Source organism: Acinonyx jubatus, chromosome E1, assembly GCF_027475565.1.
Source record: "Acinonyx jubatus isolate Ajub_Pintada_27869175 chromosome E1, VMU_Ajub_asm_v1.0, whole genome shotgun sequence".
NCBI classification, from domain to species: Eukaryota; Metazoa; Chordata; class Mammalia; order Carnivora; family Felidae; genus Acinonyx; species Acinonyx jubatus.
In genome coordinates this window covers 725,593-746,768 of record NC_069397.1, presented here as the reverse complement: position 1 = coordinate 746,768, position 21,176 = coordinate 725,593, and the positions used below count along the sequence as shown (strand labels likewise).

The 21,176-nt window shown below is 66.1% G+C and overlaps 2 protein-coding genes across 12 annotated transcripts in view; both read right to left on the bottom strand.

The window, feature by feature from the left end:
- The window catches only part of PITPNM3 (PITPNM family member 3), a 70,172-nt gene extending 63,995 nt beyond the window's left edge, over positions 1-6,177 (bottom strand). For 2 of the 4 annotated variants that reach the window (XM_053212613.1, XM_053212615.1), the window contains exon 1: positions 6,114-6,177. In XM_053212613.1, the coding sequence (XP_053068588.1) occupies positions 6,114-6,162 (49 nt within the window). In that variant the 5' untranslated portion in view covers positions 6,163-6,177. Of the gene's footprint in view, positions 1-5,629; positions 5,782-6,113 lie in introns of those variants that run through there. The other 2 variants (XM_027047413.2, XM_027047414.2) reach the window with 1 other exon arrangement.
- An 11,394-nt stretch (positions 6,178-17,571) lies between these two features.
- KIAA0753 (KIAA0753 ortholog) overlaps positions 17,572-21,176 on the bottom strand; it is a 39,156-nt gene continuing 35,551 nt past the window's right edge. For 6 of the 8 annotated variants that reach the window (XM_027047417.2, XM_027047424.2, XM_027047416.2 and 3 more), the window contains one exon: positions 18,077-18,733. In XM_027047417.2, the coding sequence (XP_026903218.1) occupies positions 18,616-18,733 (118 nt within the window). In that variant the 3' untranslated portion in view covers positions 18,077-18,615. Of the gene's footprint in view, positions 17,955-18,076; positions 18,734-19,020; positions 19,154-21,176 lie in introns of those variants that run through there. The other 2 variants (XR_008294371.1, XR_003416622.2) reach the window with 2 other exon arrangements.

The window sequence follows — 21,176 nt, the reverse complement described above, 5'->3', positions numbered from 1 at the left end:
GGGGCGCCCAGCGCATGGGCCCCGGCGGCAGGCGCCTCCGAAGAGGCCTCTCTGCTCCGCCACATCTATTTTTGCTTCCAACCCTTGTTCAGCAACCCGGCTGACAGGCTGCTACCTTCCCTCCCTTCCAGAATAACGGGTCATCTGGGAAGGGAACACCTCCTCGCCGGCCCGCCCCGCGCAGTTCTGCAAACAAACGGGGGGGGGGGGGCCCTCTCCAAGGAAGGCAGGCTCCAGACACCCCGCGGGCACCTTCCCCTGGAGGGTCAGCCCCGCGCTCTGCTCTGCGGCACTCCGGCCTGGGGAAGAGTCGCACCAAGAAGCCCAGGGAGCACCTGTCCCCGCCGGCCCTGACCACGCACACTGAGCCCCCGCGCCCCCCGCCCCGGGGCCTGAATTCGCCCCCCAGACAGGCCACCTCGGCCTCAGGCCGAGCCAACAGGCGCAAGGGGGCTCTCAGGCCGCTGGAGAGTGAACCTCGTAAATGCAGCCCCGGAAGAGCCTGGAGGCGGGGGGCGGGTGCCGCGGCAGGGCCCCTGCTCCCACCCCGGAGCCGCTTACAGGCAGGAGGCTCCCCCCACCCACACGTGTACCCCGGGGACTGTGGCCACACAGCTGTGCAGGGGGGCGGGCGGGCGTGGGGCCCTGGAGGTGGCTTTACCTCCGGAGTGACTCACTACGGCTCCTTCCTTTGCAAAAGGGGTTGCAATGTAGCATTTTCTTTCTCTTTAGAAAACAAGAATTTTAAAACGGGGAGTAGAGAGAGCTCAAGGGCGCGTGGCGGGGGGGGGGGGAGGGGTGGTGCTGGGATCTCACGTGGCTTCCAAACTAACTTGCTATGCTTTCGGCCCCCTCCCACTGCAGCCCTTAGGTGGGGGACCGGCTGCCCCCTCCCCAGCCCAGCTGCAGATCTGGTGATGGGCAGGCCAGGCCCCCCAGAGGCATGTGCTCTCTCTGTCCTCTGCCCTGCCCCCCACACCTCTGGGGGTCCCTGGGAGACAGAAGAGGGGGGAGGGGGCCCCCAAGGCACAAACCAGCGAGGAGGGGGCTGGTCCTGGCCCCCGAGCTCTCCTCCTCCTGCCCCCTCACCGATGAGGAAACCGAGAGACGGTTCAAGATCAACCAGCGTCTTCTCCGTGGCACAGCTTCCCCGCTAGGAATGGCGAATCCGAGAACAGACGAGACCCGAGTCCCGCCTCCAGCTCTGCCTCTCACTTCACGGGAGTCTACAACCAGACCCTCGATCTTTCTGGGCCTCCGTTTTCTCATCCATGGAATGGGAGCCACAGCAACCCTCATCGAAAGAAACGCTGTCGAGCCGCCCGGTGGAAGCATGCTGGGGACGGCAGCCGACATCACGAGCCAGGCTGTGCCCACCGACCCCGCGCCTCCCACCCCCACGCCTGGGCTCCACGGGACATCCCCATACTCGGAGCCCCATGGGTCTCCGGGCGACCCCGTGCCTTTCTGGCCTCGGTTCCCCCCCCCCCCCCCCCCGCACATGATTAACAGGCGGGGGCGGCCACCTCCAGACTTCTCCTGGGGGGGAACCATCACAACAGGCTACGACGTCCACGACACACGTCACACCTCCCGGCCCATCCGACGTGGCCCCAGCCAGGGGTGTCTAGCCGTGGGCTCACACTCTGTGTCCCACCCGCGAACCCCGAACAACTGCCTCGCAAACAGGGGCCTCCTGCTGCGACAGGGGCTTGGGCCCAGACCCCGGGGCAGCAAAGGGTCTCTAGCTGGGGCCTGCCGGGCCGCCGGTGAGCCACCGGGACAGGTGGCTCCGCAGAGGGCAGGAGACCCGCCAGAGCTCCAGCACTCCGACCACTGCAGGGAAGGCGTCTCAGAGACAAAGTTTTAGACAAGCCGTGAGTTGGGACGCTGGCTTCTGATTTGGACCCAGCGTTTCCTCCGAACGAATCCGCAACCTCCTTGCAGAATGCCATGCCCTTCCCGGACACCTACGAGCCATCCTAGCGCCCGAGGCCTGGGGGTTCCTCAGACTGGCCCCTTGAGTCCCAGAGTGCTGAGAATCCCACCCTCCTCCGAGAGATCTGGCCACGGCTGCAGCAGGGGGGCCCAGGACGCTGCCTGGCTTGGAGATGGTGACAAGCTGGGGGACGGCGGAACAAGGTCCGAACCAAGACTCTGGAGATGCAGGTTCGAGGCCCGGCGTGCCACCACCTTTCGGTGGCCTGGCCGGGCCTGCCGAGGGCTCTGGACAGGAGGATCTGGGAGTGTCCCCCTGTCCCTGCCACTGGACGATCAGTGCTCGCCCCCCACCCCCACCCCCCCAGAGTACGGGTTTGATGCAATCCAGCCCACAGGCCCTCAGAACACGGCCAGCTCCTGGGAGCAAATAAACTGGTTCCTCCAGCCTGGAAGGCCCAGCAGCCCCCCCCCCCCCTCCCTACCCGCCTTGGCCCTGCCCAGCTGAGAGGTCCCAAACCGCTGGGGCACTGGGAGTGGGGGGGGGGGGGGCAAGGGCAGGAAGCCGAACCAGCCCTTCCCAACAGAGTGGGTTCTGCCACGCGGGTCTGAGCCGCCCTCGAAGCAGGCAGAGGGACTACCTCGCCACCCCGCCCCGCCTCCCATGCTGTTCTCTGTCCAGAGTTCTCTCCAGCCTCGCCCCTCCCCATGCACCCCTCCAGCACCCCAGCCCTGCCCCACACGCCCTCCAGGGCCTCCGTGCAGGACCAGACCGTTCTCCCCCACCTCAGGACCCCTCTGCCACCCTCCCTACCTCCACCCTACCTTGGCCCCTCCACGGGAAAATCTTCCTCGTCCAGCCCCTAGCTGACCCAAGGCCTGCCCCTCGCCACCTTCCTGCCCAAATCGGCCAGCTTCTGAGGCGCGGCTCCTAGAGAGAGCCAGCCCTCCCTGTTTCGAACCACCCCTAGTTTCTTCCGGTCTGTACCACACTGGAGGATGACCACAGGTAGGCCTGGGTGTGAACAGCTGTCCCCCCAGGGAGGCCTCGCCCACCCCCGCCCTAGTCCACTGGACCTGGAGCTCCCACAGGGCCCTCCCTCCCCTCAAGACCGGACACAGGGCACAACACTTCTGGGCTGGGTGACTGAAATCTCCCAGACGCTGGGAACTAGTAGTAACCCGTTTGAGATCCACACCCTGTAATTTATCCAATCCTTTCTGGAACCTCGCAGCATGTTTTCCTGCACCTGGGTCCTCCCGACCAAGTGAAAGTCCTTTTACTGCCTCCCTTCGGCGCCTGTCTGATATAGCTGACGGTGCCATGGCTGGCTGCTCAGGCGGTACACTGCACAAGCCCAGGGACACCATTCACTGGACTACAATACGATGATCCCGGAGTCACGCACTGTGGTGGCTCTGGGGCCCAAACCTCGCTAGGTGGTCCCTTGGCCAGTTTTCAGAGGAAATGTCTCCTAGGCCACAGAACATACCCTTATAGGCCTTGCACCCCCACCTTCAGCCACCCTTGGTTCTAATGGCACCCCAGAGTGAAGGCCTGATCATTTCTGATCACCAGTCTGCCCATCTGGCTGCCCGAACAGCCAACCCTCTCTGTTATGTCCCCTCCTTGGGCCCTAGTGTCTCCAGCTGTGCAGAGAGGGACACCCCCCCCCCCCGCAAGGACGCCTCTGTTCTAAAGCTCACCGGTCATTCCACACGGGCTTTGCCACCGTGGGTCCCGTACACATGTTACCGGAAGCTGTTTTCAGGTCAGTAGGCTTAGAGCCTAAAGAGAAGGCACGTTGACAGAATGCAAAGTAACCCACAAAGATTGAGAAAAGGAGGCGTAACCCCATCTCGCTGGCTCAATCCCGAAAAGGCTCCTTGGAGCGGTGGCCGAGTACGGGCACGGGATCCACAGAGGAGGGGTCAGGGCTGCCCTGAAGGGAAGGGCCGAACACAGAATGCCCCAGAAAAGACGAGATGTTAGAGCCGCACGAGGCACAGACGCTTGGGGCAGTTATCACCTGGCACTGAACAAATGCCCACGGACTGGCAGCTGGGGAGCCAAACGACCCACAGGCCACAGTAGAGGGGCCAGACTGCACCCCAGACCGTTGGTGTGGGGGTGGCCTGACGGGGCAGTGATGGAGAAAGCCTGTCACTCAGCACCCTTAGAGTCCGGCAGACCTGGCTGGGTGCCCAGGCTCTGCCCAGACCCTCTGGGCCACCTGGAGGGAGAGCTTCTCTGAGGATCTGCTTCCAGATGCCTTAAAGGGGGGCCAGGACCATCTCCACCCTCCCGGGATCACTGTGCATGTTGCCCGGAACCCAGTTCTGGTGGCACAGTTAGCCTCTACCATGGTGACTGTACCCGGCAGGTGGTTTGTGCAGGGCTGTGCACGCACACGCGGAGCGGGGCGGCGGGCGGGACACACACCCTGCCATGTGCCCTTTGGGAGGCGAGGGGGTGGGTAAGGCCCCAGGCTCCTGGAGGAGGAAGAGGGAGACAGCCTTTTCCAGGAGGGGAAAGGGAGGGAAGTGAGAAAGGGGTGTTTAGATGCGTCTCACTCAGCCAGCCCCACCCTGGCAGGACTCCTCCGGGCCCTAAATCGCACGCCCAGCGTGCGTACAGGGGGGGTCCGGACCGGCCCAAGGTTCCGAGCAGCACCCGTGGGACGGCAGTGGATGTGCACACGGACCAGGGTGTTCGCCCGAGTGTGCGTACGGGCGAATTCACACTCATTCCATCACGGCCACTGCTTGTGGGTAGAGGGGTGGGGTTCGTGCCAGACCAAGGCCGGGTCCCCAGGGATAGCACCGCACCTGCCAGGGTCACAGGCCAGGGGTGAGTTCACGGTGCATTTACACACGCCAGTGTCGCCACTGTGCGCCAGCCTGGTGGTCTGTCCTCCCCCCGGGGCCTCTGGGGGCGCCACCAGGCCCAGACCGTGCAGACGGGGCAGAGCCGGGTGGCCGTCCTGACCCCCCGCGCCCAGCTCGGGTCTGGCACGCAGGACGCTGGGGAATTAACGCCTGGCTGAATGAATGAATGCAGGAAGAACGAATGACTGACGCCCACTCCCTCACCCCGCTGGCCTCAATGCCCGCGCCCGGGGGAGCGCAGAGCCCGCGGGACCCCAAGGGAGGCAGGCCTGCAGACCCGCAGACCTTCGCACCTGCGGCTCTGCGTCCGGGGTCGGTGGGGGAGGGGGCGGGACGGCTCCCTAGCGGTGCGGCGCGCAGTACCCCTCCTTCCCCAGAAGAAATCTGGGTCTCCTGACTGAGCTGGGTGGCGCGGGGGGAGGGGGGGGGGAGGTTGCCGCGTCCCGGATGGAGCGAGCGGCGGCACTGGGGGTGGGGGTGGGGGGGCGCGTCCGGGCTGACGCTGGGGGCGCGGGAGGGAGCGGTGGCCTCAAGACGGCCCCTCCGGTGCCCGCGCTCCGGGGCTGCCCGGAGAGCTGAGGGGGGGTGGCGGCCGGACGGGACCCGGCAGCCGCAGCCCCGGCCCCCCCCCACCGCCGCCCGCGGCGCCCCTCCAGGGACCGGGGGGCGCAGGAAGGACGCGCGGGGCGCGCGGGGCCCGGCCCTCCCGGAACCTCCGCCCACCTGCGCGGGGGCTCACCTGGGCCGCGCGCGGGTTCCTCCCCCGGGCCGCCGGCCCTGCCCTCCCCGCGCCCGCCCTCACCTGCGCGGCCCGCCTTGGCCATGTCCCGGGCGGCGGGCTCCGGCTGCGCCGCGCGCGCTCCTCGCCGCTCCCGGCCCGGCCCCGGCCGCCGAGCCTCCTCCGGCCCCGAGCGGACTCCGCGCGCCGCGCCCCGCGCCCCCGCCCCGCGCGCCTCGGCCGCCGCAGCCGCCGCCTCGCCGCTCCCTCCCGCTGCCTTAAAGGCGCCGAGCGGCGGCCGCCGGGGAGGGACTGGCGGAGGAAGGCGCCCGACGCCGCCCCCGCGGGCCCGCACCCCCACCCGGCTCCGGCTCCGGACACCGCAGCGCGCGAGGGGCGCAGACGCGGGCAGGCCCTGCGGTGCGCGCGGGGGCGCGGCGCCGCCGGGGAGGCACCCCCGGGGGCAGGGGGAGATCAGAGAAGCCTGGAGACCCAGGGCCCCGCGCGGGAGGGGTACCGAGAGAGGAGAGGACAGGGAGGTGGGACCGGGGGAGGGGGGGTTTGTCACCGGAGGATTGGGGCCCTCCGTCAGCCCCCACGCTGGCGTCCGGGGTCATCTCCAGGGTCTGACCCGCCTGGGACGGGGAGGGACTTCAGTGCCTTTAACTCCGCAGGAACGCGAGCGGCACACGCCAGTCCGCTTGCAGCAGTCTGGAGTGGGGGGCGGGCAGCGGCCCTTCCGCGTGCCCACGCCGGGCTGCAGACGTTCTGGCGAGCAGGCCGGTTGGAGGCTTCGCAGCCAGGGCTCTGCAGGCCAGCCCAGCCCCAGGCAGCAGAGCCTGGCTGGCAGCCCGGGAAGGGCTGGGCTGGGTCCCCGGCCCTCCAGCTCTGGTCACAGGGCAATGCCATCCTGCCCCCTGCAGCGGGAAAGGTCGGGGTCGCTGGTCCTCAGGGCTTCTCCACCCGCCAGGCCCTGCCCTGAAAACAAGCCCTCGGCAACTTGTGAGGAATCCACAGCCAGGCACCCACCCTCCCTGCCCCACCCTCGCCTCCTGGGGGAAAAGGTGCGTTACGTGACCCCCCACCGGCTAGCCTCAGTCCTTACTCCATCAGCCCCTCTGTGGGAAACTGGACCCAGGTGGAGCCACCGGAGGTCTCCGTGCGTATCCAGTCCCCACACCCACTTGGGTCTTTGAATCCATCCGCAGGATTCTCATCAAGTGGCCTGCACCTCCTGGTTGATTCCATCCAAGGACAGGGTGCCCAGCAGCTCGGGCCAGAGTTCTTCTGTCTTTGGATGGTGCTGTCCGTGAAAACGTTTTTCCTCGTTTGAGCTGAAACCTGCATCTTGTACGACCCACATGTGGGTCCTTCTGACTGGTGTCCCAGCCAACAAAAGCAGGGCCTCCAAAGGCCCTCCATCCAAACTCCCCAGGGCAGCTTCGCCAGAAGCTCTGAAAGTCCCCCAGTCCCGGGAGCTCTGGATCCCGGAACCAGACGGCAGCGCTGACTCCAGAAGACGGAATTTCAGAAGCCCCAGGGACACAGAGCCACAGCTGTTCACCGGTGTGCCACTGGTCCCCCCCCCGCCCCCCCGGAAAAGCGTGAATGGATTCCTGCAGACCCTCCCCGTTCCTGGGGTCTGGTGGGGATGGGAACAGCAGTGCGTGCTGGCCGGACGGGCAGTGAGCTCGTGGCTTCATCCACAGCCGGTCTGTGGACCCGCAGGTGCCCTCGGAGGTGTGCTGTGCAACCCAGCTTGTCCGTGAAGGAACGGAAGTGAAGGTTCGCTGTGGGCGGTCCGCAGGTTTGGGTTGCTGGCCTGTGCTCTGCCCGCTGTGCCAGGCTGCCCTCACCCTTCCCTGCAGGCGGGGCACGGCCAGAGGCCTGGGCCCCCGCAGAGAGTCCAGGTTTGGCCACCTGGGCTGTGGGGGTGAATGGCCACCGAAAGGCAATAAACCTGCCTCGGTGGGGGGGGGGGGGGCCACACCGGGCCTGAGAGCCTCCCTGGGGCCCTTGGCTTACAGCAGCAACAGTGACTGCAGTTTGTAGGGACCTGTGATTTCCTGGCACTGCCGTGTGTGTGTGCGCGCGCGCGCGCGCGCAAGTGTGGGTGAACAGGTGCGTACAGGTGTGTGGATGTGTGTGTATGCGTGTATATGAGAATATGTACGCATGCGTGTGTGTGGTTGTGTGTCCGTGTGTATACCTGTGCGCAGGTGTTTTTAAGCATGTGTGTGCAAGTATGTGTCCAAGTGTACAGGTGGGGGTATGTGCACATGGGTTTGGGTGGGGATGTGCACAGATGTGGACGTATACGTGTGGATGTGTGTGGGTGTGTGCACGTGCACACACACACACACACACAGGCAAACGCACCCTACTCAGGGGAGGTGCACCCTGCGGTGGGCACGGAGACCCCTCCCCACCGCTCTGTGCAGGCGCCGCAAACCCCTGGCAGAGGACGAGAGGGCAGTCAAGGGCTGGTGTCGCGTTGGTGGGAAGTGCACACATCCCGTGGCTGGACCGCCCGCGCCCCACGTTTGGATGGGCCCCTGCCTCAGGACAGCCGCGCCTGGGCTCTGTGCTTCCCCGACCCCGGCCTGCCTGGTGTTCACCCCGAGGGCTGCATGCGGTCCAGCCGGGAGTGCACCCGGCCGGGTGGACCTTACCAGCCCGCGAGGAGGTTCCGGCCCAGCCTCCGGGCAGAGCAAACACTTCGGGACGGTCGGGGCCGCTGGACTACCTGCTGGGGACTAACTTCCTGCCTCAGAAGAACCATCGTGTTTGGAGAAAGAATAAGCAGCCGTTCAGAGGCGCTGCCCTTGGCTGCCCGCAGGAGGGAAGCAGGAGCCAGAAGGTGTCTGTGGGCCCCCAGCTCTGTGGCCGGTGTCCCGGGCAGGGTTCCAGGCCGACCGTGGGTCCACAGCGTGTCCCACTTCTGCCTCCAGAGCCCCCGCGGCTCCCAGGCCCCACGAGCACAACGGCCCCGAGAACTGGTGAACGGGTGCCCAGATCAGTGCCACCCACTGCCCGAGAACGCGTGCGCCGACTGGACAGACCGAGAGCTCCAGGCAGGTAGGCAGTCCGGGCCTGGACCCGGATCCGGGACAGCTGGTGTCCACACATTTGGAAAGGTAAGTGGCTGTCATCAGGAGCCAACACAGGCCCATAGAAAGGCAGGCACGCCCGGCTACACTCATTTCCTTTCCGGACGTTCTGGCTGGTGGGGTGGGTACTGCGGGGCCTGTGGGGCCTGGCCGGCTGCTCCCGGCTCCCCGATGGGACACCGGGCTGGCCCGGTGCCGCATCGCTGCCCTCTGCTGGCGGATGGCAGGTGGACTGGGCCGCCCCGGCCCCGGGGCAGAGAAGCCCCCCCAGGTCTCCCCTGAACCTCTGGCAGCACCTTCCGTCCCTGGAGACTCCTGGCCCCTCCTCCCGGGTCCCTAGGTTGTTGTCACCACCGCGGGGGCCGCCTCCACTCACAAAAGCAGCCTCGGAAACAGATGCTCTTTTCTGGAGCCTTCCAGGGAAGCTCTGAGAGTGGCTGCTCCCAGCCCTGCCCGCCACGCGGGACGCCTGGTGGACCGTGCTCTTGCATCGGCAGCCCCCCCGGCCCTCCTCCTGCTGATGTAATCTGTTCGCACTTTCCACCCCAGCAGGGTCAGGACCCCGCCCGCCCCCACCCTTCAGCAGGAGCCCGTTCTCTGCCACGTGGATGACCACGGCCTCACCCTCACAGCAGTCTGTAAAGGAGGCGCTGGGTGGCCAAGGGTCTCATTTGCCATCTGCAGAGGCCAAATGAGCCCTCGGGGGTGCCCTGGACCCCACGTGCAAGGACCCCCGGCCAGGGCAGCCCCCAGCCTGGCAGACCAAGCCCAAGGCTCCGCGGTTACACAGAGTGTGTCCCGTTCCGGCCTCCGACAGGGGGCTCCGGGGTCAACATTCCAGTGCTATATCCTCAGCGTTTTCTACAAACACCCACAGAATCCGCCGAACGGGGCCATGTCCACCTGGGCTTGAGCGCAAGGCCACTGAGGGTCAGGTCGCTGCTCGGCCTGCTTCTCTGTCTCACCAAGCAGGGTGCCCATCACAGGGCCTGGGAGGGGCTGGAGGGGCTGAGGGGCAGGTTCTTCAGGGGGCGACAGCTGGACGAGGGGGAGACGTACCAGCTGCTCCGAGGAGGTGCTTAAGGAGGCTACGCTGGGGCGAACGACCGCCCCCCACCCCCCCCCACCCCCATCCACGGTCGGGGACGCCAGCGACACTGCACCTCCTTCTTCGGCCCTGCAGGGGGCTGCGGTTTGTGTTTGTCCCACGTCAGGACTGCTGACACTGGCCCCGAGCAGGCCCAGCCGGCTTCAAGTTATACGTGGACCAGACACGAATTAGGACCCGGCTGGAAATCGACCGCCGGTGGTGGGTGTGACCGTCCCCATCCTGCAGCACCGTCCACCACCGCACCCACGCACAACGTGGCTCATGCACCAGACTCCAGAACACGGGAAGCCAGACACTGCCGTAGACAGCAAGGCACCTAAGAAGCAACAGGTCGACGGGGGAACCAGCCGGGGCTCCGCCACTGAGGCCGCCGGTCCAGCGAGGACGGGAAATCACAATCAGACCCTGCGTCAGCAGGCGTGGCTTCCCCTGCACCGAGCACTCGTCTACACCTGTTGCGGCTCCCTCGCGTGCACACCGGGCCTCGGGCTCCCCTACTCCGACGGGTCCTCGCTCCGGCTCCGGCCACGCTGTGTGGCCCTGTTTGTGTGCGTCTCTCCTGCTCTTAGCTGCCCTCCCCTCCCCTCCTCCAGTGTCTGCCTCCCCGGTCTATCTGCGGAGGCTCCTTCTGTGTGTGTGCACGACATCACTCACCTGCAAGTCTGCATCCGGACCGTCGTGGTCCTGGCACCGGGGCGGACAGCTCGTTCCCCGCCCTCCCCTTCCCTTTGTGGTGTCTGAGCTCTGTCCGCATCGATATTTGCAGATTTGCCTGTAGCCCTGCGTAATACTTTACAGCATGAAGTCACCTCCCCTTGTTGTTCTGACCCCCCCTTCTGACGTTTTATCATCATATTTTTGAGAGACAGAGCGTGAGTGGGGGAGGGGCGGAGGGAGGGGAACAGAGGATCTCCAGCAGCCTCAGCACTGTCCGCACAGAGCCCGACGTGGGGCTCAGACACACGAACTGGGAGATCATGACCTGAGCCGAAGGTGGGCGTTCGACCGACTGGGCCCCCCGGGGAGCCCCGTTTTCCAGCCCTCTCAATGGCCACTTCGGACAGCTTCTCGCTGTGCGGACATCGCCCTGCACTGTGTGCTCTCGTCTGGGAGACTCCGGGGCACACGTGGAGCCCTGGGATGGGGGGGCGTCGGGAACACGCAGATTTCCCTAACTACTGCATCACAAATCGCTCTCAGGTGGTCCTGTCTTCATTTCGGACGGAAAGACCGAGGCCGCAAGCAGTGGGGTGACTCACCCCAGTTTGAGAACCTGACTTGCAGCCCGGGCCCCACCGCCCCCCACCTCCGCTGGGACACGAACTTCATCTCCCTCCCCCACATCTGAGCACAGTGGTGCCCACCGGGAGCCTCCCAGGGCGGTGCTGGGGAAGGAGGCGGGAGGTCTGAGCTCCGGAGGGGGCTCCTTCGCGGCGGGAACAAACCCTGGCGGCCCGGTCGCCGCGTGCGGCTCAGGTGCGGCACGCACTGGTCTCGGCTCTGGGGAGCGCCCGCTGCTGGGGCTCACGGGGCTCGGATGAGCCAGAACAGGGTCCCTGGGGGAGGGAGCCCCGGGGAGGGGGTCATCCTGTCCACCCCTCTGCCCCCAGAGCCTAGGCCGGGAGCTCTTCCTGGGGCCGCTCTCGTCACCCTGTGAGCACAGTAGCAGCAGATACTTTCTGTGTGGTTCCTGTGCCCCCAGCGGCCTTGTTCTGTCCAAGCAGCATGAACCCTCCCACTTCGCAGACAAGGAAACTGAGGCTCAGAAGCTACCCATCTTTCTTTAAGCCCTGAGTGGTGGACCGGCCCGCCCCCTGGCGTCCACGCCCCCACCATCAGCACGTGGGGGAGGCTGGGCAGGTGGGGCCGCCCGGCCCAGGAGGGGCCCTGTCCCCGCAGACCCTGCCGCGCTGTGCACCGATGGCGAGAAGGCCGAATTTTACGAGGCTCTAAGAGTGAATTGACTGCACTCGTTACGGACATACTAGATTACCCGCGGAGTGAAAAGGCACCCCGGGGACCCCGGGCCGTGCAGCCTTCGGCGAGGACGGGAACGGCCCCTCTGAGCTGCGGCAGTGAAGCACGTGCCCATTCGGTTACCAGCCGAGGGGCTGCGGTCCGCCCGGAGCTGTCCGGGGGCTCACGGGGGCTGAGGGTGAAGCAAGAGGCGGTTCCAGAAATAAAATCCCTTTTTCACGTAAATCAGCTGCTGAAGGCAGAAAGCAAAGCCAGGCAGTGTCCGGAAGGCCAGGGGCCAGGGGCTGCGGAGGAGGCCACCCGCTGTGCTCCTGCTCAGACTGGGGTCTCGGGGAGGCCAGAATCCTATGTCCTCTGTGCCAGTGAGGAAGGGGGTGTGGGAGTCGGAAGGACCCCAGGCCCCACTCAGGGATGCCCCATGCTCAGTGGACACGTCTTGCTGCACAGGTTGGGACGCTGGGCCCAGGTTCCGGGGAGTCAGACGGGGCTCCTAGCACTGGGCTCTCTCCTCACACCCCCGGGAGCCCCTTCTGCTCTGTCCTCGTCCTGCCCCCCGCTGGCAGGAGCAGCAGTGAGTGAGTGCCTGCTTACACAAACAGCATGCAGTGCAGGCGGTGTGCACAGGGCACGGGCACACACACGGCAGGGTGCTTCCTGACCCTGTAGGCACACGCTCAGGCTCTCAGGCAGAAGGGGAGTTTCCTAGGATCTGAGAGACCAAAGGAGGCTTCGCTGACTAGTCTGGGGGGCAGAGAGGAACCCAGGCTGCTCAGAGCCAACACCGTAAAGCGCAGCAGCCGACTCCCCCGATGGCCCCCGTCTACACCACAGGTGCCCGCACTGCTCACGGGACCCCCACCTCTGCTTCGCTCATTCAGGCCCGGCTGGTTGGCCGAGCCGGGACACATGAGCTCTCCCGGCTTCAGGGACGGTAGCGGGAGGCGAGTGGGCCTCACGGGTACATTGTCAGGACAGTGGGGGTCCCGCACGCTTCGGAGGGGAGGCTGCATGCTGAATTCCAAGCTCCGTAGACGCTGGGCCCCTGTGATCCCCAGAGCTCGCTCCTGAGGCCCTGCCAGAGCGAAGGGCTCCCGAAACCTTCTGGAGGGCGTGCGATCTGCTGTCGGGGCGCGTGAGCGGGGCTGCCGGACGCATGGGGTCCGGGGGGCAGGTGGCTGCGGACGGTTTTACGTGTTTCGGCATCCCGTTCTTTCATACTCGGGGAGTAAGAACACTTGCGACCGAGTCCAGCTCTGTTTCGAGCTGCACAGAGTAAAACTTACGCGAAGCCTCCCTGGTGGACGATGCAGGGAATCGGGCGCGGGGTGGGAAATCCTGGAGCCGGAAGGGAGAGGTTTCTCACACGTCAAGAGGGAGAAAGGGATGTGCACCAGACCCGAGACCTTGGATCCGGAGCCAGTGTCACCGCTGACGCCTGCGAGCCCTGCACGCGCTCTGCAGGAAAGGGCAACAAACCCTCCTGCGTCTCCCCCAGAGATGAGAAGATGCCTCCAGAGGCGCCTGGGAGGCTCAGTCGGTTGGGCGTCCGACTTCAACTCAGGTTCGTGATCTCGCAGCTCGTGAGTTCGAGCCCCGCGTCGGGCTCTGTGCTGACGGCTCGGAGCCTGGAGCCTGCTTCGGATTCCGTGTCTCCCCCTCTCTCTCTGTGCCTCCCCCACTCGTGCTCTCTCTCTCCCTCAAAAATAAATATTAAAAACAAATTTTTTTTTAATGCCCTAGACAGCCCCTGCGAGGCACACGACGCATCAGGGAGCGCGACATGGCAGGGGGGCCTTCCAGCAGGCCTCCTTGACCAGGTGTCCCACCTGCCTGGGTCTAGGGGTTGGGAGCCCCCAAAACCGCAGCTGTGTGCGTACGTGTGCAGATGTAAATGCGTACATGTGTATACGTGTGGTGTGTGCCTGTGCGTGTGTACGTATGCGTGCGTGTGACGTGTATCTGTACACGTGTATACATGTGCTCTGTCATGTGTATGTGTGCATGCATGTGCGCATGTGCACTGTGCGTGCGTGTGTCTGTGCATGTGTGTGCAAGCATATCTGTGCACGTGTGCGCACGTGTTACAAGTGTATGTGTGTGTGTGCATTTTCTGAGGAAAGGTCCGTAGCCTTTACCTGATTTTTGCAGGGGTCTTGACCCTTCAACAGCAAGAACTTGGGTGAGTCGATCCCTTTGACTAACTCAGGGGCTGGGAAACAGGCCCCTAAGTGCGGGGGATCCGGGACGTGCTTGTCTGAAGCCGGGAACAGCCGTGAGCTCATTAAAACGCGCCCCAGCGGCCCCTGCGATGTGGCCACGCGGCCATGGCACCCCTGCGTGTGGGCCTCGCCTCCCTCCAGAGGCTAGGACGACAGCGTCCTCACTGGCAAAAAGTCACACCGCACTGTCCTCGCGAGGCACCCCCGCTCAGCGGCCCCGCATCGGGGATCTCTTCGCGACACCGACGCGCGTGTTGGGTGGCTCTGTGGGCCTTGGGTCACACCAAGCAGGTAGAAAATCCATCACCGGGAGCTGACACGAGGGCAAGCCAAGAGGGTGCCCGTGGGGCCCGCAGCCTCAGCACGTGCCAGGCTGCTCGCCCCCACGGATTCCCTCTGTGCCCCATGTCCACACTGGGGAAGTGAGGCTGATCCCCACTGTGAAAGCCTGTGCCTGCAGACCCCACACGTTTGTCAGGGCTGGGATCTGTGAGGACGGACTGGGACCCCGGGGCGAGGGCAGTCCGGGGCGCAGGACCAACTGGGACGCCGGGGCGGGGGCGGCCTGGGGCGAATCCCCCCCCCCTCCCCCCCCCCCCCTCCGCCATCGTGCTCCGGCCGCGCGGGCCTGGCCTCCACTGTCCCTGCGTCCCCGGTGCAGGCAGTGAACCTGCGTGAATGTTAGTACAAACTGCCCATCTTTCTGAGGTGCCCCCGGCAGGTCTGCCCTCATGGCCGTGCGGTCCTGAGGCTCAGGTAGCGGGGTCTCGCTGCCCCTAAGGGAAGCTGCCCTCACCTGTGGTCCATCCGTCCGGCGAGTGCATGATGCAGGTGGGTGAGAGCTGGCGGGTCAGAGCCCCGGGGTCAGGCTGGAAAGGGCCTGTGACAGCCCAGCCCGCTGCCCAGCTCCCCTGGGGACCGTGGGGCCTTGGCTGCTGCTGTGCAGCCCGTCACCAGCTGGGGGTGCTGCCTGAAAAGGCCGCCTCCAGGACGAGAGGAGGAGACCAGGGCAGCGCTGGGAATGTGGGGGTCACTGAGGCCACCGGGCGAGGAGCAGCTCAGCAGAACCCGGTGGGGGCGGCGAGGCCACAGGGGCGCCCGTGTGGCGTGGGCACGGGCTGCCCCTCGACTTCGGGGTGGAGCGGCTCCTGGTGCTGGCTGGGGGAGGGGCCTGGATGGATGCCAGGGCCCTGCAGGCCGCCTCAGGCAGTGGACGGTCACCTCCTGGCCGCTTAGGCCCCACCTCACCGGGATGTGGCTCCACCCGTGAAACGTGTTAATGATCCCCGCCTCGGTGTTTGCGTCAGAAATGGGGAGGCTGCTGGAAACCAGGCACCCAGGACGCGGGGGACGGCAGCCGCCACCCTCCCTGGGCTGCGCTCTGGGTCCAGCTCCGGTCGGGAGGCAGGGGCTCACCCGGGCGGCTGGGCCGTCTGGGCTGGCGGGAGGCTAGGATGTGCGAGCCCAGGACTGAGCAGGGTGCCCGGCACAGAAGGACTGCGGTGCCTGCCGGCCAAAAGAGGCCGCATCCACGGGTGACGTCTGCTAAGGCCTGTGGCCCGACTAGGAATCATCTGCTTGAGACACAGACAGAAAGCAGAGGCCGGGCTGGAAGTCAGAGGGACGCTCGGCGAGTTTGCTTCGTCACTGTGTCTCTAGGCCCCCAGGCGGACCCGTGTAAGCGTGCCCCAGATGCGTCTCTGTGCCCCGGGCCTGGCAGGGTTTCCACTGCGTGCCTCAAGGAAGCGGTCCAGCCACGGTCTGGGCTGGAAGGTGAGGCAGGGAGAGACACGGGATCGCCAGCAGAGGACGCAGAGGAGGAGCAGGGCGACAGGCAGGCCCCTGGGAACTGAGGCCACGAGGCCAGCCTCCAGGCTCTCTCCTGTAAGGGTCCCGGAAACACGCCTGAAGGTTGACATCCACCCACAGCTTACTGTCTGCCAGGCGTGTGCGTGGAATCACTTCCCTTAATCCTCCAGTAGCCTGAGTCCCAGGTCGGGAAACTGAGGCACGGAGGTCCCAGAGGAGCTCACGTCATGGCTCCGGACCCTCCACGAGCCCAGATCTGCAGGCACACAGGCCGGGTGGGGAGAGACAAAGGACATGTGAACTGAGGGCGCACAGCAGGCGGGGGGGGCGGGGGGGGGCAGCTGCCTCTCTCCCAGCCTCTGCCGGGGGCTCTGGGTCCTCAGCCCAGGCTCAGAGGAACCCCCCCCCCCCATTTCTCCCTTCCACGAGCAGGAGCAGCCGGGCAAGGAGATATGGCCACTGGGCCTGAGGGTCCCACCCAGTGGGGCGGGGACTTTTCTGGCAGGGACCCATCCCCCCACCCCCAGGCCCAAGGGAAGAGCAGGAGAGTGTGGGAGGGGCTGCAGGGAAAGATCCCAGGGTCTTGGGGCACCTGGGGAAGCAGAGGGACGGTAGGTGGGGGTGGGGAAAGACCCCCAGGGGGCAGGCAGGAGAGAGGGGGAGGGGAGGAGAAGGGGTTCCGCCTGCCACTGCCTCTCTGTGATGTCTCTGGGGCCCAGGAAACCCTGAAAGTCCCCAATCCCGTCCTCAGCCCCTTCCTGTCCCACTGGCGCCAAGGGCTTCAACTGAGACCCTCCCTGGCCTTCAGCCCCTCACCCGGAGAGAAGCCCTCAGGGACAAGAAAGACACCCTCGCCGCCTTCCCTCCCCCTTGCCTTCCCTCCCAGGTCCCGGTGCCGCCGCAGAGGGAGAACGGAGGACGGAGGACGCGTCTGCGGCCACACGCGTCTGCTCTCAGATGTGGCGTCCCCCGTGCACCAGCCTCGGACGCGGGGTCTGCAGTTCAGCCGGTGGCGACCACGTCAGGCCGACACATGGAACAGACCCTCCCCCCCCCCAGAACCTTTCCCGGGAAGGGGGCTTTCTCCTTGTGTGGACCTAAGAGAACCCACTGGGCGCCAAGTACGGGTGGGCGGAGGCCCCGCCCTCAGAGCAGACAGACCAGAGAGGCAAGTGCACAGGCCGGGCGCCCGGGACCCACGTCTCCACACACGGGGACACCGGCCACACGGGGGGAGTGCCAACGGGCTGTGCGGCCGAGAGCCACACGCACGGGCCCAGAGAACCAGCACGGGGATCGGGTACGAGGCCTGGAGGCTGGGGTGCAGGGCCACCAACGGGGGACTCCCCGTCAACAGCTCCGCACCACTCGCCGGCGACCCCGGTGACTTCTGGCGGCTTATCCCTGCGTCTCTGGAGAAGGCTTCTCGGCGGAGACTCTCTGTGGGCCGAAGCTGTAACGCAGGCCCCACGTGGAGGCAGGGGGACGGCATTCCGGAACAAAGGGCAGTCTGGGTTGGGCGCCCCCTCAGACAGGGACACGGTGCCCGGGACGCGCTGCCTGGGGCCGAGGAGGCAGAACACGCCTGAGTGAACTCTGGACACGGGACGTCGTGAGCACGCAGCCCTGAACACAGGCACGGCCTCCCGTCCCTTCCCGCCGCCCCCCCCCCGCCCCCCCCCGGTCTCCCGCACGGATGGGCAAGTGCGTGAGGACGAGGGGACAGCGCAGGCCTGCCTGGGTTCCGTCAATCACATCTCTGTCCACGGGAAAAGGTGTGAACCATCTCAGACACACCGGTCCTTTAAGATCCTGAGTTTATTTTACAAATCACAGCAAATGCTAGCACACAAACGACTCCAGCTTCAGACGGCAGATGCCCCGCCAAGTGCACACGCGCCCCTCGCCTCAAAGACCTTCCAGTAACCTGGGAGCACTTTCCCTTCGGAGGCTGTGTCACCTTTAGGAGGGTGCGCACACGAAACAAGGCCCAATTTTGCACAGGTCGCGTGATGGGGCAGGTGCACCGCTCCCCGAAACACGTGTACTTGGGAGAAAAGTCCCAGACGTGACGCCATGCGTGTCATGAAGACGCACGTTATCCTGGGCGCGAATCCTCCCCTCGGGTGGGTCCTCAGCAGGGCTCCGGTCGAGGAAAACTCACGCACGTGCCTTTTCCGTTTCTGAAAAATCAGAGGCTTTCCTCTTGGTGAATCCTGACGGAGAGGGGAGGGGAGAGGAGAGGAGGGACGAGGGCACCGAGCACCCCCGGCTCTCAGGTGTCTTCCTTTCTTGGCGGGGGGGGGGGGGGGGGGGGGGGCGGGCAGCACATCCAGGCCCATCCGTCCTCCCACCCAGGCTGCTCGGTGGGTCTGGAGGCGGGGGAGGTGCGACCCCACAGAAGGGACATGAGCTGGGTGCCCTCCCGGCCCCTCAATTCAAGGTCTGCGTCCATACACCCCCCAGGGTGAGACCGGGGACCACGAGGGGCTGAGAGCCAGAGGAGGTGCCGCACACGGGGACTGGCAGGCTCACGGCCGGGTGACGGGGGCTGACGGGAGCATCTCGACCCCGGGAGCGAAACACGTCTTCCACCACCTGCCAGGACGCTCGCGTCACCGATATCTCCACAGAAAAACCACAGTTCGGGAAACACCGTCTCGTCAGGCGGTTCACGGTTCCTGGGCAATGAACGCCCACCGTCATCAACCACCGGCTCCACCGCCACGACGACGCGGAGACGCACGTCCTTCCTCTCCGAGGGCAGCGGCCCCGCCCAGAGGGACAGCCGAGGCCAAGGCCACCCGTGGGCCCCGGGGAGGAGGCCCGCCACAGAGACGGGCTTCAAGCGGCGGCCTCCAAGAACTCCGACGTGAACACGGCTTCCGCGTAGTCCTCACACGTGTCCTCCAGCTCCGCGGCCACGGCGCCCAGAGCCTCGTCCACCAGCTCGTCCGAGAAGCTGGAACACAAACCACGGCTGAAGGCGGCCGCCACGCGGGCCCCCGCCCCCCCTCCCCCCTCCCGGGCTGCCACGCGGGCTGCTCCCTCCCCTGCTCACCCCTCCTCGTGCGCTCACCCGGAGTGGCTCACGTGCAAACTCGACCCCAAGGTGAGAGGCCCCCGCGGCCAGGACCGGACCGCGAGCGCGCCCTCCACACACGGACGCCGACACACCGCACCCCGGACCCACCGACAGACCGCCCTCAGACCTGCCTCGTGCCCCGCCGGCACCCGCTCGCAGCTCACCCTGAGCCTGGGAGCCTCCCTCGGCCTGCCTCTCGTGACCTTGCCATTTCCCCAATGGCAAGGCCCTCCTCTGGGGAACGACCCCCAATCTGGGCTCCTCTGAGGTTTCTTCGCAGTCGCTCAGGTCATCTGCCTTTGGAACAAGGCCACAGAGGGGCCGCTGAGTCCCCTCAGTGCGTCCGTCCGTCCGTCCGTCTCACCGCTGACGGCGACTCTTCTCACCGGCGGTGAGGCCGCCACTCCCCCCGCGAACCCCGGGAACGGCTGCACGATCGCAGGGGGCATCGAGACTTCTCCTCCCACGTGCCCGAGTCAGCCGGCCGGCCGGCCGGCCGCGCAACGGCCGCGCTGTGACGCAGAGCCCTCCCCACGCGGTCCTTCCCTCGCTCGCTCCCGTGTGGACGCGGCCGCGCACGCTCGAACCCGGCACTTCCCGAGGCTCAGCGCCCCGCGCCGGCCAGAGCACCCGTCAGGCTGGCTGCGTCCCCTGGACGGCCCCGAGCTCGGACCCCCCTTCCCGGCGCGTCCCTCAGGCTCGCGGCCTCAGCCCGAAGGGGCCCCGGCAGCCCGGCCGGCAGAAAGGCGCTCGGAGCCGCGTGCTCGGCGCTGCTGGAGGCAATTCTGACACACCCGAGCTCCTCCTCCTGAGACGCTGTTCTCTGTCCGTTCGCCCTCCTTCCTTGCCCGCCTCCGATCTCGGGGGTCTTTCACTTACGTTTCGTCCTGGCCGCTAGCCTGGACGTCACGCGCGCCACGCTTCCCTTACCGGCAGTCCCGGACCTCAGCGCCGCCCCTGACCTCCGGCCAGCCCGACCGCGGACGTTCCAACGGTTTTCCCAGACAAGCCGTGGGCCTCGGAGCAGCGCGGACGCTCCGAGGGGTGCTCGTCCGCACGCGCACCCGGGGAGACACGTTCGCTGTCTCCCGCAGACGACGTTCGCTTCCCAGCGCGCTGACCTCGGACACCTCCGTGGCTCCCGTGTGGCCCACCTCTCTTCCGGGACCGTTTCTGACCGGCCCGAACCACACCCGTTTACCGTTTCCCACGGCGAACGTGTCCCGGTGAACATTCTTGGGGGGGGCCTCCGCCGGCTTCTCCGGGACCCCGGGCCCCTCCGCGTCGGCCGGCAGCTTCCGGAAGCCTTCCCGCACGCGTGCTTCCCTCTCAACATAGCTTGTGTCCTGAGTTATCCTGAGCGAGCCGAGGGCACGAGCGACCGCTGCATTTACTCTGCCGCGCTTCCTACGTCCGCACGTCACGAACCCGCCCAAACTCCCACAGACACACAAAGGCGCTCTCGTGCGCTCAGACGCCCGAGCTCCCGGCCGGCTCCTTGCTTCCCGCCTTTGCGCTCCATGTGCTCCCGTCCTCCCTCCACCGGGCCAGCCGCTCGCTGTGTGGGCTGAAAAGCTCCCCCCGTGGAACCAGCTTTCCCCTTTTCTCTGGAGATCCCGAGCTGGAGCTCATCTCCTCCGGTCCGCCCCTCGCTGGTGCACACGCCCTCCGCTAGCTCAGTCACGAACAGAAACCAAGTTCTTGGACCCTGCGCATCCCGGAACGCGCCTTCCTTCTGCCCACAGGCGCCTCAGGCGAGCACAGAGTTCGGGGTTCCGATAGCTCGTAGCCGTTCTTTCTTCTGACGCGGGAAGGGGCCTGATGAACCCTCTGGAACCTTCTGTGCTCCTCACACGCCTTTCCACGGCGACGCCCTGACGTGCCTTCTGCTGTGTGCGCACACGCCTCACCCACACACCACGACAGGCCCCGTCCTCACAGCCGGGAGCTCCCGCCGTCAGACGAACGTCTGTGTCCCTGCGAGGTAAGTAAGCCGAAGCCTCGGCCCCGGGGGCGGACGGGCGCTCAGGCCCCCAAGGACGGCTGCCGCGGGTCCAGAAAGCAGGTCGCCGACACCCACCGCACGCGGCCCTGCCGCTGAAGCCACGGTCTGTGGCCCACCTCCCGACACCTGAGTTGGAATTGCTGCACAATCCTCTAACGTGTAAGATCTTTTCTTGCCTTTTTATTCTCCTCCAGAGATGAGGCTTTTTCTTTGAACCTTTCCAGTGAATTCACTACATTCATGACGTTTTTAATTGCTGATATTTTTACTCTCTAGAAACCTCTTTTCTCGGCTATCCATTCGTTCCCTGGCATG